Here is a 16,196-nt window from a genome sequence, read left to right as displayed (position 1 = left end):
AAACAACACCACAACTCAATGTCATTGTGAATAAGAATTTCGAGCAAAATTTTTGGAAGGACACTTTCAACCAGTATGAAGCTAAATGTGGAAGCCGTGTGTGTCACACCAAAACGGGTGACCTATATAATCCTGTCACGCCGTGCATTCTGTGCTTGCGTGCGCATTTCCCAAATCTCAGTCATTTATCCACACATCGCTCTCTGTGTGTGTGTGTGTGTGTGTGTGTGTGTGTGTGTGTGTGTCGCGTCGCCCTCCAGCTGCAATTGCGAGTGTGCGCTTTGGCAGACTTTTTATGCAGGGCGTGGGAAATAAGGCAGAATGTTTTGTTTGTGTAAAAACAAAAAAGGGAATATCAACAAAACATATCTGTTTATTGTACACAATGCAATATTCAATGCAATGATATGGTGTGTCCTGTAAGCCCAATTAGCCCATGTGGGCTGGGCGCCTTTGGTGCATGACACAAAAATAAAGAAATCTATCTATCTATCTATTCAGGCCCATTCAATTAATCTATCACTACATTAGTTGCCTGTTCAAAACTAAACTACACTTTATGAAATCATTGTTGCAGCCTACAATTTACAATTTACAATTTAGGCATTTAGCAGACGCTCTTAATCCAGAGCGACTTACATTAAGCAAGAACAAAAAAGCATGGGTATACATCACATAAAAACATTTATCATGAAACATGCGTAAGCTAAGAAAGTAACAGTGGAATATCTATAATGAAACTATACATATAAGCTATACATCTATACTACTATGCTATACATATGTACTATGACGTGCTATGACAATAGCACATACAATGCACTTATGCTGTCTACATAACATGCTATAAGACTGTATCAAATGCTATCTAAGTCTACAGAATTGCTATCTAAGGGGGTGGGGTAAGTGCTATGGGCCATGATGGAGTCTGAAAAGGTGGGTTTTCAGACTACGGCGGAAGATTGGGAGTGATGCTGCAGTTCTGACTGCAATGGGAAGTGCATTCCACAGTTTTGGAGCCAGAAGGGAGAAGAGTTTGGGACGTGTGGAGTGTTGTCCCGGCGTTTTTAGTGAGGGTACTTCCAGCTTCCCTGCGTTGGCTGATCTGAGTGAGCGGGAGGGTTTGTAGGGTTCGATCATACTTGCAAGATATGGGGGAGCCATACCTTTGGTTGCTTTGAATGCCAGCATCAGAGTTTTGTATTCTGTGCGGGCAGCGACCGGGAGCCAGTGGAGGGAACGGAGCAGGGGGGAGACATGTGAGAATTTTGGCTGGTTGAAGACCAAGCGAGCTGCGGCATTTTGGATCAGCTGGAGAGGTTTAAGTGCACAAAAGGACACTACACACATATATTCAGGCCCATTCAGAACACATTTCCCAAATCTCTGATTTATCCACACATCGCTCTGTGTGTGTGTGTGTGTGTGTGTGTGTGTGTGTGTGTGTGTGTGTGTGTGTGTGTGTGTGTGTGTGTGTGTGTGTGTGTGTGTGGCGTGTGTGTGTGTCGCGTCGCCCTCCAGCTGCAATTGCGAGTGTGCGCTGTGTGCAGGGCACACTACTGAGTTTAAAAACACAGCTGAAACATGAAGTGGAGTCTGTCAACTCCTGCAATTTCCTTCTTCCCATATTGCGCTGCAACGACACTGGGATGAGCCCGCCGAAGGCGGGCGAAATTCTAGTTCCCATAATGCTTTGGTTCAGTTCAGTTCAGTTTATTTTATTTATAGTACAAAATCACCTCTGGGGTCTCTGTGCACTTTTTGGTGCACTGCTCTTCCTTGTGGATATGGGGAGGGCTGTCAACATGTAGTCCAGAAAGTAAGTGAGCCCAGTGTCCATGACATCAGAGACACCGGGCTCACTGCTCAAATCTAAATGATCTAAAACCACATATTACATACATAAAGACCCCCAGGAAAGTGTTCTAAATCTTCTAAACGTCATTAACATATATATTTTTGGAAAATGGATGAAGTTTCCCTTTAAGATGTCTTTTGCATACTTTGCAGAGCTTCAGATGCCAGTACTATGGTGTTTAATTTTGAATGTAGGAGAAAAGTAATGCATTTACTTAATAATTTATACCAAAAGAACAACTTAACACATGGCACAATCCTGCTTTGCATGAGCGCAAGCCCCCCAGCCCACTCAGCCTCATAAATCTCAGTAATATGCAGAATGGACCTTCATCATTGTGTAAGAGGCACGAGAGTCACAAGAACACTTCTCTTCACTACGACAAAGACTGACTTGGGGGTGTACAACTGTCTGCCCTTTGAAGCTGGCCCAGTCTCTTAATAGAATGTATTATTTGAATTTCTGTCCTGGAGGCGGTCAGAATGGCTTCTTCTCATGGTGGCCAGTGGTCACCCCCACCCCATGACGCTGCCCCCCCCCCCCCCCAATCAGGACAAACAGCCATTCTCCTGGCCCTTGTGCCGGAGATCCTGAAGCCACTAGCGCTATGTACTGTATGTTCACGTTCAGCAGCAGCAGAACTGACTCTGCATGATGGATTACCATATAACTGAAGAGCATTGTTGCCCTGCATACATACCGCCACACTGTGTTATTTTCAGTCCAAACACAATGCCTGTAGAGCCATTGTTAAGCTTTTCATATACATGCTGTACTAAACTGTACGGATGCTGTCTGGCAGAGAGGCCCATTTCAAACTGTACTCAGCTCTGAGTCACATAGTATTTGCAAATAATTTCCTGGCCTTTGTGTTAACCTCATTAGTACTATATTGGAGGAGTTTACCACATTGGAGAAATATAGATGAGTTGTTGTAAAACAGAGAAACATAATCAATATTGACACAGTTGAGCCGAAAACATATTTCACTTGTTTTGGTAAATGAATGCTCTACTTCATCCGCGCAAAAGCATCAAACGTTTCCGATCTACAAGCTATCAATGTGAACGATGCAACACATTTTTGAAAATGTTTCAACATTTTCGTCTATAATAACATGCTCAAAATAGGGATGCCAGTTCAAAAGTGTCTGTGGCTTGTGTAAATCTTTAACACATGAGCAAGAGGTTGTGACTAAACGATCTATCCTACTCTCCTATAATAAATCCATAACTGCATTAGATCCCTGAAACACAGGTCTGTGTTTTTGCATTTCCTGAAAGGTACCAGTTTTGGACATACAAGATTTCCGTCATACACAGACAATATAATTCACCTGTTTTCTGCTTTCTAGCTTCCTGGTACTCATAATTGCCCCATGGCAAAAGACCCATCCAATAGTACTAAAACGTTGCACATACTATCGGTACACATTTGGTTCCAAGACTTCATAACTCCCAACACCAGAGTGTAAATGTAACCTATTTGGCTTCCACTGCTCTGTCCTTATTTGGCCCTTTGACCTCTCTGACTGTGAGTGTATTCTAGAGACAGTTATTGTGCTTTTGGGCGTGTCATCCTTTTCTATTGGACATAGAAAGGAGTCCCGAAAGACTGTTGCCCGAGGCGACAGTCTTAACAAAGCCAGTTTACACGTCAGTACTGTGCCTTGTATGTGTTTTTACAGAGGTTTTTTTTTTTTGTACCATAACAAATAGCGTACACGTTGTGCAACACCTCGAAGATGCGGGCGCTGATAAACGGCGGCATCTGTTGTGAAAACAGACATTGTCCTCGTCGCTGCTCTCCGTAGACACAGACAGAGCCCTTTGTCTGCTCCCACCCACAGCGCTGCTATCACACACCTTATTGCTCATTCAAACATACAGTGGTGGAAAAAGTACTCAATAATGCAATTTAGGAATACTCAGGAAAGTCTGAAATTCAAAATGTACTTGCGTAAAAGTACAAAAGCATTGGCATCAAAGTGTACTTAAAGTACCAAAAGTAAAAGTACTCATTATGCAGAATGTATCATTTCAAGTTTTCAAATCTTTCAAAATCTTTTGTTCAAAAGCGTCACAATGCAACGCATTGTGAACTTATAGATTGGCTATTTTCAAATGGCCAGGGCTGAAGTGGTTAATGTATGTCTTGTAATAATAATCAAAATCTACAAAAGAACTAACTAAAGGGTTCAAATAAATGTAGCAGGGTAAAAGTACAATATTTAGATTGTTTAGAAGTAAAAGCATTAGAAATTGTAATTACTCAAGTAAAGTACAAACACCTTACAAATTACACAGTTCGTTTCTGCTTTTACGTCCGGAGACTCCCGTCCAGGACAGGCTTCAGACGCGCCTCATACAGTACTACAGTACTACAGTACTTAGTTACTTTCCACCATTTCTAACCTATACAGTACAGTACATGGCGATGTCTATCTGTGTTTTATGTCCACACGGAGCAGTAACCTTGACCTCTTGTGATTTCACAGGCCGTGGACTCACGGGACTCGGTCGCCATGGCGCTGTACTCTCAGTGTTTCTCCTGGATCATCATGAGAATCAACCAGAAGATCAAAGGCAAGGACAACTTCAAGTCCATCGGCATCCTGGACATCTTTGGCTTTGAGAACTTCCAGGTGAGAACAGCTCGCGAGGTCATTTCCCGCCCGGTATAGTCTGTCTGAGACGTGTTTTGCCATGCTGTTTTTTTGGCGTTTTAATTCAACTCCTCCCCCACCCCCCCTCCAATCACTATCCTTGTAGGTGAACCGGTTTGAGCAGTTCAATATCAACTACGCCAATGAGAAACTGCAGGAGTATTTCAACAAGCACATCTTCTCCCTGGAACAGCTGGAATACAACAGGTACTGTAGAGTGAGCTTGTTGATGTAGACATCTCCATCTCTCGAGGCTCACAGTTGTTTAAATGACAGGAGGGATACTTTCAAAAGAGTTTCATTTTTCGCACCAGATATAGGCACCATTCAAAAAATGAAAATGAAAACCTCTCCAGAAGCCAGAGTTGCAGAGTTGATGTTGTCGCCCCTTGATTGCGTGCGTGCGTGCGTGACAAAAATTGTCTCAGAAACTGCTGGACAGATACACAGGAAACATTTCGTGCATGCTGCCAGTAGGCCAAGGAAGACACAGCCCAATTATTTTTAATCAGCCTCATGCTGGCTCTATACCAGCTCTTGAACAGTAGTTTGTACAATCAAATAATTTTCCTGGGATTCCTTGGATCCTGACGCAACACCCCATATACATAGGCAATGCCCATTTCCACCAATCTAGATATGCCATTTTATTTACACTTTTTGCTACTCCTCCTCCAGATCCCCCCCCCCAAAAAATCACACAAATTCTGAAAAACGTGAAAAACTGATTTTTCATATTCCATTTCGATTGACTATAACTGGCATCCAAAGTTTGCATGTAAGCCTCTAAACCATATGTGATAGAAATGCATCTCTCCAGTTTGGCAGAGAGATTTGATCAGTCGAGTGCCCCATTCTAGAATAATCTTCATTTAACCCCTTATTTATAAACACATTTACTTTCATGGCTTGTGTGATGGTAGGAACACTGTCCAAAGCATTAGATGTGGTGGCAGTGGTCCGCACAGAAGGGTCCAGAGACAGTGGTGGAGATAGGAGATAAAGTTGGAGGTGGGGGCAGGGCCTTCTCTTGGCAGAAGGTTGGAAATGGAATGGGCTCGGTTTTCCCCCCAGACAGTTGGCTTCTTGTATAATGGACCAGCAGCTTGGACATGGCTCATTTCATCACATGAACCGCTGGACAATACAACCATTGTATCTTTCGCAGTGTTTATATTGTGTGTGTGTGTGTGTGTGTGTGTGTGTGTGTGTGTGTGTGTGTGTGTGTGTGTGTGTGTGTGTGTGTGTGTGTGTGTGTGGATAATTGCTTATGTCGTGCACTGAAAATAGGCGATCTACAAGCTCACTACATGTTGCAGCGTTATGCATTGTGACCTTGTAGATCGGCTATTTTTGCAGTGTGACCGGCATGTGCAACTTAAGTGTAACTCAGGCTTGTGTCTCCGTCGACAGGGAGGGGATCCAGTGGGAGGCCATCGACTGGATGGATAATGCAGAGTGTCTGGATCTCATTGAAAAGGTAGTCGTGGCAGACATGCATTCAAACCCTAAGCAAAGTCACAACCAGAACCTACCGCAAACCGCCAGCCAGAACATGCTGACCTAGACGCTACACTGTGCTTACGTTGACCTCCCCAACCAGAGAGCCTATCATTACATAGTCTCATTTTCCATGTTGTGTGCACGGTAACATACACTAATGTTTGGTTGCAATGGGCACAGATGAAATGGAGTGCAGAGATAATTTGTGTCAATTTTCCTGTCCCTGCATTTGTTAAAGTGAAGGGTTAAAGCCAATGAATGAGGGAAGAGTGATAATCCCGGATGTGCTGTTTTAATAAAGGCTACCGTGTGGTGCCCCAGTGGGGTTCTGACTAGTTCCATCATGACTGTCTGTCTGTTAGCCTCTGTCTGTCTGTCTGTCTGTCTGTCTGTCTGTCTGTCTGTCTGTCTGTCTGTCTGTCTGTCTTAGTTATCCCGCATCTGTGTGTTTGTGGGTGTACGTACGTGCGTGCGTGTGAATCTATCTGTCTGTCAGATGCTTCTGTGTTTGACTGTATGCCCACTCTCTTTTTTTAGAAACTGGGCATGTTGGCTCTTATCAATGAGGAGAGTCGCTTCCCCAAAGGCACTGACTACACCCTTCTGGAGAAACTGCACAGTCGACACGCAGTGAGTCTATGTCTCACACATGACGCACACACGCACGCATGCACAGGCCTATAAACATGCACACATGTATGTTATGCATACATATGAAAGCACTCACTTACTTCAATTACACACACAAGTCCAATCCCATGAAATAGGGGGGGGGGGAGGGGGGCTCAACCATAACCCCAGTTAAGGAAATGCCTTTGCCACCCACTAGGTCTGACAGCCTCAAAGAGTTAACTTTTCTTCTTTTTTAAGCTGTTGAATAATGCCTTTGGTGCGGTATTGAACGTCTGCGACACTCGTTCACGCCCCCACCCCCACCCCCAGGTCCTCTCACACGCAAACGACAACAATGCTGAAATGTGAGCGGCCATTCTCCCATCCTGATCAGCATTGTGTGCTGGAGAAAAGAGTCCTCCAAAAGCCCCCTGGCGGCATTGCACAGTAAAAAAAATAAAACTGAGCATTCATTTAACTCTGAACGGACCCTTACAGGTCCATTTTGACACTCTCTGAGTTAAATGAACACTCTTCACTGTGTAGTGCTGAAGGAAATGGCATAGTTACACAGAGAGAACTTGTAAGAACTGACTGACCTCTCTCTCTAAGGTGTCTTGGCTGAGTCGCTGGTACAAGCGTTAATTAGGGTTTAACCTCATGAATACCAGTGTCCCTATTCTGGGTGAACGTTTAAAACAGCAGATAAACAACACAACTATGTATAATACGTATATAGAGTTTAAGTGTTAAGATTGTGTTTAAGGGGATCCAGATTGAGTCTCAAGCTGTGCTAGTACACAGTGTAAATGTATATATTTTTTACTCTCAGGTTAAATTGACACTGAGGATTTAACTTTTTTACATTTATTATTATTATTATTATTATTTTCTCCCATGCATTTTATTGTACGTTGTATATACTCTTGTGTTGGATACTCTTAATTTGGTGTAAGGTGATTCGTTGGGTAAAAATGTCCTCTTTCTTTTTCTGCCTCCACAGACTAACCATTACTATGTGAAACCCAGAGTGACTGACCACCAGTTTGGCATCAAGCACTATGCCGGAGAGGTGATTCACTGCCACAATTAACACGGGCACACACACACACACAAACACACAAACACACACACACACACACACACACACACACACACACACACACACACACACACACACACACACACACACACAGTCACACACACACACACACACACACACACACACACACACACACAAACATACCTATAAACATGCACACATGAATTAATTAACACGGGCACACACACACACACACACACACGCACGCACGCACACACACACACACACACACACACACACACACACACACACACACACACACACACACACACACACACACACACACACACACACACACACACACACACACACACACACACATTTGCATTACTATGATTAACCTGCCTAAACTAACCATAATCCTAAAGTCAAAATCCCTAACACTAAATTGTTTCCAGAATTGTCCTTCTTACTCTGAACTCGGGAATTGTTGGTCTCCACAACGTTAGTAATACATAAGCACACTGCCGTCCTGACTCCTGATCCCGTGCTCTTACGGGGGAACTGAGGAAATTGCTGGACGGGCAGGAAGCTCTGCCAAGTTCTGTCAAAGAACGTTAATAGCGTCCACCTCGTCTCTTTCTTGTTTTCCTGGTGGATCTCCTGCAAGGTGATCACTGTCACATTGTTTTTGCTGACTATTTTGCTCAAGGATGTTGATCTTCTTGTGGTGAGACCTTCGACGTTGAACTGGAGAAGCGCTAGCTACTCTAGACAATGACATGACTTAAATGACCTAGAGTCTACTCTAGACAATGACATGACTTAAATGACCTAGAGTCTACTCTAGACAATGACATGGCTTAAATGACCTAGAGTCTACTCTAGACAATGACATGGCTTAAATGACCTAGAGTCTACTCTAGACAATGACATGGCTTAAATGACCTAGAGTCTACTCTAGACAATGACATGGCTTAAATGACCTAGAGTCTACTCTAGACAATGACATGGCTTAAATGACCTAGAGTCTACTCTAGACAATGACATGGCTTAAATGACCTAGAGTCTACTCTAGACAATGACATGGCTTAAATGACCTAGAGTCTACTCTAGACAATGACATGGCTTAAATGACCTAGAGTCTACTCTAGACAATGACATGGCTTCTTGCTGCAACGGAGCTGAAGGTCAAATGACGCCTCATTCGAATGTTCAACACTGTTGCGCAAAGACCCGCCCCCACCTGCCTCTGATTGGACTACCGACACTGCCTGTCTTTTCTCCGTGGAACTGGGAAAAAGCTGGGGAACAAACTAACGGGCAATCAAACTCTGTATTGTGTAAGGCCATTCTGTATTTTAAGGGCATCAGTATGCTTTACAGAACGTTCATAATGCTCACATCATTAGTTATCATTCTTGGTAACTCATCATTAAATGTGCCAATTGTTATGAGTCATAACAAATCTTTCAAATATCACTTTTCATTATTCTTACAGATCGCTTTGATAGGAACAAGTCAATGAAGTAGGCTACTGCTGTAGACATATTGTGCTATACTATGTACAGAATGAAAACCCTATCTAATTCAATGTAGGCTATTTTATAAGTCGCCATCCTTTTGGTCTTCTGCCACTTGCCATGATAGGCGGTTATTATTACACCAAGAAATAAAACATTCAAATAAACAAGCACGCAATCCAGATCCAAGCGATCAGATGCAATCCAACATCGCTCTATCAGAGGCAGGCGGGGGCGGGTCTTTGCGCAACAGTGTTGTACATTCAAATTAGGCTCTAAGGACATACGACAGAAGCAGATCTCTTTCTACTGAGTCAATACACTGACCTCACTCCTCCTCCCTCCAACCAATCACCTCCTGAATTAAGGAGGTGACAACATGACTCATGGTGATGGAAGTAAAGACAAGAATACAGAGTAGAGCATGAAAAGCACAAGACATCCATCCTGTTCATGATTGCTATAGGTGCACAGTAAAACCCAGAGTAGGCTATTCATTTCAATCAGAGAGAGTAAAGAAATGGAACCAATTTGATTCGCTCGTTTACTGTGTACTACTAGCACATGTCCAATATGCAGGGGATGTGTGTGTGTGTGTGTGTGTGTGTGTGTGTGTGGGGGGGGGGGTAGTCAAAGGTTGGCTTTGATAGAGAATGGCAGCCTCAGACAATGTCCCCTCAGTGTGAGCGATGGCAGTCCAGTCACAAGCCTGGCATGGACGCCTATGGTAATGACTTGGTCCGAGTTAGACATGCAGGCCAGCCACTCGTTATCTCTCTCTCTCGCTCACTCCCTGGGTCTCTCTTTCTGAATCTCTCTCTCTCCCCCCTCTCTCAAATCCTCTTTAACCCCCCTCTCTCTTCGTCCCTTCTCTCTCTCTCTCTCTCTCTCTCTCTCTCTCTCTCTCTCTCTCTCTCTCTCTCTCTCTCTCTCTCTCTCTCTCTCTCTCTCTCTCTCTCTCTCTCACTTCAGACTCCATAGTGCAGTTGCTTCTGAAAGCTTCTTCTGTTATCTGAAAGGGCGACCTTACCTCAGTGGAGGAAAGAGTAGCATCCATGAGTGCGTTCATTAAAAAGTGCCAGAGCGATATGGGGTTAATTACCATTTAGTCAAACATGAACTCCCACAATGAACAACCACCACTTCACTTGATCAACTGAGTGATTCGTGCTATGACAACCACCCAACAAACATATATCTCAGAGGGATACGCAATGACACACATTATGTTATACATGGACATGTGTTGACACACCTTATACTCTATGTGTATGAGGTGACAGTACTTCATTAGACCCCTTAGTGTGGTTGTTATGTGCAATGATGTCTTCCCTTTGTATTTCGGGCTGAAACCTTGACAGTCAAACGTGCCAATGAAAAATAAACATTGATATAGTGACATCACAATATCATCCCCTCCCCTAACCCCTCCCCCTTATCATACAACAACAGCTGTGGGTGTGGCTTCAGTTCAGGTGGATCACCACCCATCACTATACCCACCAGGCAAACCTGGCATACATAATGAACTGGTGGGCATGTCCACATAAAAATAACATTTTAACACACTAGGGCCTTACCCCTTCTTATATATGAACAGGAAATTATGTACAGTGTGGGTAATGCGATATAATAGATCACATTGATTGGGAGGGAATTGTTAACGGATGATCTTGGGAAGTTGGGCACAAGATACATAGATAGATAGACTGGCTACTTGAGTTTATGCATGTGGCTCGACTGTTGGACTCGAAAAACCCTGTTGTATTTGTCTGGCACGGCAAAGGAGGTGGTGGAGGAGAGGAGTGTGTCACCCGCGTGTAGTTAAGTTATATCGAGTGACGTTCGAGAAGTTTAAACTTTGCAAATAACTTTGGCATGGCTTTGTAGATGGCGGTGTTGGTAGAAAGAAAGAAGTGGTATAGGCGACCGTGTTGACTGGAGGTGCCAGTGCGGTGGGGAAGGCAAGGGGACATGTGTGACATGTGTTCGGCGCATAGACTGTAAAAATATGGACAAAGCGTCCTCCGGGTCTAACATGAACGTAAAATTAGGCCTGTCAGTCCTTGTATTGTAAGTCGCCATCTTTCTAGATCCGTTTTGGCCCAGCTGGCCATTGGCTGGCCCAGACAACGAGGCGGGACTTCCCCTCTTCTTCTCTGTTGGTTTTTATTTTGACTCGAGTGGGAGGGGAATCCCGATCATAGACTGTAACGGTAGCCACGCCCCTCAGAACATACGCGACTTTATGGTCATTTTTTTAATAAATGGGACCATAATTTTCCAAAAAGAATATTATGAAATTAGAAATGAGACTTTAAACTAGTGACTGGAAGCAGAAAGTATTCATGACCATGTTTATTAAGGTAATACAGTCTAGGTGAAGTTGGGCCCAAATACATGGACTTCTATGGGGCTATGGGTTTTTCTGGGTCCAATGACAGCGCCACAACAGGCCATTATATGAACTTTCAGGAAATCCCGATTTCCTCAGTGGCTTCACAAAATATCTGTCTGACTGCCCCCATGGTTCGGTGGGATGATGGCAGAGCTAGGAGTTGATTTTGGCGAAAATGTGAATTTATATGGTAGTGCAAGCAAATGGCTGGTGCTTGTAAGTAGTGTACATTGAGGCTGTCTGGCGCCAGATGCCTGTTGGCTGTCCGTGCGCCGTGGCGTTGTGAGATGGGCCCCTAAGCGAGCAGCAGTCTTGCTTTGTGCCAAGGATGTGTTTTTATTTTATTTTTGCGACAGCTTTTCTTGAATTTAGATATGATATGAATCGATGATGATGATACTGTACACTTTTTTGGAAAAAAATCTTCCTCCTTATAAATATATCAAAATCACACCCGTGTGAAGTGAGGGGCGCTCTTATCATACCCGATGATTATGTTTTAGGATCACAAATAAAAACACGGCACTCCATCTTAAACCACCAACAAAAATGGCTAAACAAACATTTTCAAGCTTGTAGCTTGTAAGCTTGTATTTTCCACCATTCATAATACAGTATGGCTTCTTGAGCTTAAAACCCATTTATCTTCAGGATCATCATGTCATACAAGGAAAACTGAAGCCTAATAATGATAGACACACATTTTGTATCTGTCTGTCTCAAGAGTTTGAGGAATGGACTGTAATTAGTGTGTCCGTGAAATATAAATACCCTTGTCATCTATGGTGGATCCCCTCTCGCTGAGCCTCAGGCTAGAGGGGCATTACTCTGGATTACACACACACACACACACACACACACACACACACACACACACACACACACACATACAGGCAAGTGCCTACATGCACAGGCACAGACGCACATTTATACATACAGCACATTCACACACACACACACGTGTGCTTGAATTTGTACAAAAACACATGGGTACCTCATTTCCATCACACGCACATTCACACGGGATGGCATTATCGTGGATCAGGGCAAAGAGAGGAATGCTGTGTGCTAAGACCAAGACTGAGCGCTACTCAACAGGTGACAGCATTAACAGCCCTTGCATGCCCTTACAGAGGCATGCCATTGGCTTTGTTCACACCAAACCTCAAACACGCATTATGCATGTACCTAAAGATCACAGTACACTGTATGTACGCAACTACGCACACAATGTATGTATTCATGAATCAATACTCTCATCTCTATACTGAACGTAGTATGTGCCTGTATAAATACTGTTTCACCAACTGCAGGTGTGTTCTGGCTAATATTAGCTCCATAAGGGGCGAGTCCCAAAAGTGGTCTTTGGTATTATGGTATACCACTCTACAAAAACAAAAAGTGGTATATACCCTCAATAGCTCTACATAATAACATTGATTCATATCATAGTCAAAGCAAGATTTTCTAAATTTATATTCACCATCATATCCTGATCACAGATATCAGGATATAAACCAAGCCAAACTGAACCAAGTTATTTGGCTAATGGCTACTGGTAACGTCTTTATTGAGCAGTAAGCTCAGGCCCGGTGCCACAAGGGGTCAAACCCCCGGGTTGACCCCTCAACCCGACCTCCTTGACCCCTCAAAAAATATATTTTTATTTTTATTTTTGTAATGTCAATAATAATAAATTCTAGTGATATTTGGCAGTGATATTCACTAGCAGCACTGGTTATAACAACTCAAAACATGCTGCTACAAACAAACAAAAAGTATTGTACAGGCATGCAAGGAACATCTAACATGTGTCATGGCCATCTCCCATCTGGAAAGAACAGGAAGTACGACAATTCCAAACATGCGAACATGACCCGCTTTAATTACTTCAGTCTAATGTGTTAATAGCTTAATGACTAGTACTAGTCTTCTCCATTATCAAAGTTTCCCACCCCTGCCCTATCCAATGTTTTGTTTTGTAGCCTACTGCTGATGTTAGCAAATGGCAATAATAGCACAGTAAAGATGATAATAATCCAATATGATGTGTGTAGTTCTTTATAGATCTAGCCTCTTCATTTTTATCTCAAAGTGCACCAGAAGCATTTAAAAAAAACTCAGTCATTTCATCCTGGCGCCGGGCCTGAGTAAGCTATTGGGAAAATGATACCACCAGGCTTAGTGGCTTACATGCAAATCTTTCCAAAAGAATAGTCATGCAGAAAGTACGAAAGATTAGTAAACAAAACATTTATTCAGGACACAGGAATGGATACACAATTGAAATTAGAAATGATGAAACATACAAAATTTAACTGGAACACTGGAAATTTTGTTATTGGGTAAAAATGGTATCCTGGCCAGAAAAATGTATGTTCTGTTTGGGAGAGCCCTTTACTGAACAAACACTACAGCACTGGTTACTGTCCGAGTATAGAGCTTTAACTTTTGAACAAAAACACATCACTCTTACACTCCATCTAATGTAGGAATGTGTAAAAGTGACCAAAATGACATTTGATTACTATATTTCTATTAATAACGATTATTCGAATATTCAACCATTTAATTTCTATTTATTTTATTTTAAGTTCTGGGGGGATTTGTTTTGGTAAAATAGTTCGGATTTGTTTATTATTATTATTATTTGATAAGTGACCTTCGTAGGTAAAATTTGATTTTAAATTACCGGTACTTCCTGTAAATGCAAAACCGAGAACAACTAAATACACCCGTATAGGTATCCTCTAAAATGTAGTTACTACGGGCAGAGTTTGGATGACAATATAGATTTTTCGGACCCATCCCTAATCTAATTTGCGGTTCTCTCCCTGTGTTAGGTGCTCTATGACGCTCGGGGGATCTTGGAAAAGAACAGAGATACCTTCAGAGACGACATCCTTTTTATTCTCAAAGACAGCAGGTAAGAATGGCGCCTTTTTATCTGCTGTCCACCCTCAGGGGATAATATTTGTTTATTCTCTTTACTTATTTTGTTTTACGTTTGTTTCTGACCGAGTGACCGTATTGTGTGACCTGCATACAGGCTTGATTTCATCTACGACCTCTTTGAGCGCGTGGGGAGCCGGAGCGGAGACGAGACGATGAAGATGGGCACGGCGCGACGCAAGCCAACCGTCAGCTCCCAGTTCAGGGTGAGACCCTTGTCTCAGTCAGTGTCTCGCTCCCATTTGTGGTTCTGCGATGAATTGCATGAATTGTCTTTTAGGGTGTCATTACATGTAGCCATCACTGAGGCCTCAACACTTAAAGACCATTCATCATTAAAATGCATGTCAGAGAAAAAGAATAAGAAGTCAGAGAAAGACAGAGGGAGAGAGAATGTCGTCTTTGTATTTGATCTGGGAAGAGTGGTGGGATACATGAAATATGTGGTTGTAAGCATGGATGGGGGATTGAATGGGGGGGGGCTTAGCATGTCCTAACTGTGGTGTGGTGTGGAGGGAAGGGGTAGGGGAGGTTTGGCAGGCTGCCCCAGCCTACAGTTCCTAAAGCCAGGGGATTAGGCTTGATGGCTGGGCAGAGAGGGGCCAACCAGGGGCCAATCATGCTCAGCTCTGCCAGGCCAGGGCTCAATGGAGACAGCCTGTCTGAGGGCAAGGAGGAGAGGGAGGTTGACAGAGGCTGTCAGGGGTCCTAGGAGTCTGTGTGTGTGTGTGTGTGTGTGTGTGTGTGTGTGTGTGTGTGTGTGTGTGTGTGTGTGTGTGTGTGTGTGTGTGTGTGTGTGTGTGTGTGTGTGTGTGTGTGTGTGTGTGTGTGTGTGTGTGTGTGTGTGTGTGCACGCGTGCGAGTGTGCGTGCATGCATGCATATGTACGATACTTTCTGTGTGTTAAGGTCTGGGATAATTATGGATCCAGTAAGCTCTGTAAACACACGGGAACTAGAAGACAAAATGCTGTGCACATAACAACTGTGACCTCTTTAGACTTTAACAGACTAAACTAGACTTCTTTTAATAGACTACTTTATATCGTCTCATGACCTTTGGGTAGAAATGCAAGATACTTATCTCTGCAGTTAAATAAGTGTACTACTTGGAATGTTCCCTTTTGATATAAATTAAATAACATCAATCACTTTGAAACTGCTGACCAAATCTGATCGTTGTGCTGTTGATGTTGTGTTGTTGCAGGACTCTCTCCATTCCTTGATGGCCACGCTAAGTGCCTCCAACCCCTTCTTTGTACGCTGCATCAAACCCAATATGGACAAGGTGGGTCCTGCATATTTCATTGCGCAAATATGTCTAAACCCATGCCAAGGTTTGTCAAGGTCAACTCCACAGAAGCACTACAAGTCAAACCAACTTTACAGCTAGTCATAGCTTCAGACTCTAGCAGCTATGGCCCTGCTCTTATGTACCTGTGATGAACAGCAATGCAGCATTTTACAACAGAGTTGTATTAGTCACAGTACATGTGCACAACATTTGCAAAAACATGCACCAAACATGGTACCTGACTGAAATGATTCATGCTAATAGGGTGACCCAGCCTTCCTCGTTTAGTGAAAAGCATTAGTGTACTACCAGTAAGTACATTTACTCAAGTCCTGTACTTAAGTACAATT

General features: G+C 43.1%; 1 protein-coding gene across 4 annotated transcripts in view; it reads left to right on the top strand.

Annotated features, from left to right (window-relative positions):
- Positions 1–16,196, top strand: part of myo10l3 (myosin X, like 3) — an 81,222-nt gene that overhangs the window by 37,214 nt on the left and 27,812 nt on the right. For all 4 annotated transcript variants that reach the window (XM_080786392.1, XM_080786390.1, XM_080786391.1 and 1 more), the window contains exons 12-19: positions 4,356–4,502; positions 4,630–4,730; positions 5,937–6,003; positions 6,564–6,656; positions 7,642–7,710; positions 14,445–14,527; positions 14,651–14,759; positions 15,760–15,840. In XM_080786392.1, coding sequence (XP_080642518.1) covers positions 4,356–4,502; positions 4,630–4,730; positions 5,937–6,003; positions 6,564–6,656; positions 7,642–7,710; positions 14,445–14,527; positions 14,651–14,759; positions 15,760–15,840 — 750 coding nt within the window. The remainder of the gene's footprint in view (positions 1–4,355; positions 4,503–4,629; positions 4,731–5,936; positions 6,004–6,563; positions 6,657–7,641; positions 7,711–14,444; positions 14,528–14,650; positions 14,760–15,759; positions 15,841–16,196) is intronic.

This window comes from Protomyctophum bolini (genome assembly GCF_963924005.1).
Source record: "Protomyctophum bolini genome assembly, chromosome: 16".
NCBI classification, from domain to species: domain Eukaryota; kingdom Metazoa; phylum Chordata; class Actinopteri; order Myctophiformes; family Myctophidae; genus Protomyctophum; species Protomyctophum bolini.
The sequence above is the reverse complement of the archived record's forward strand: the minus strand, read 5'-3'. Positions and strand labels throughout refer to the sequence as shown.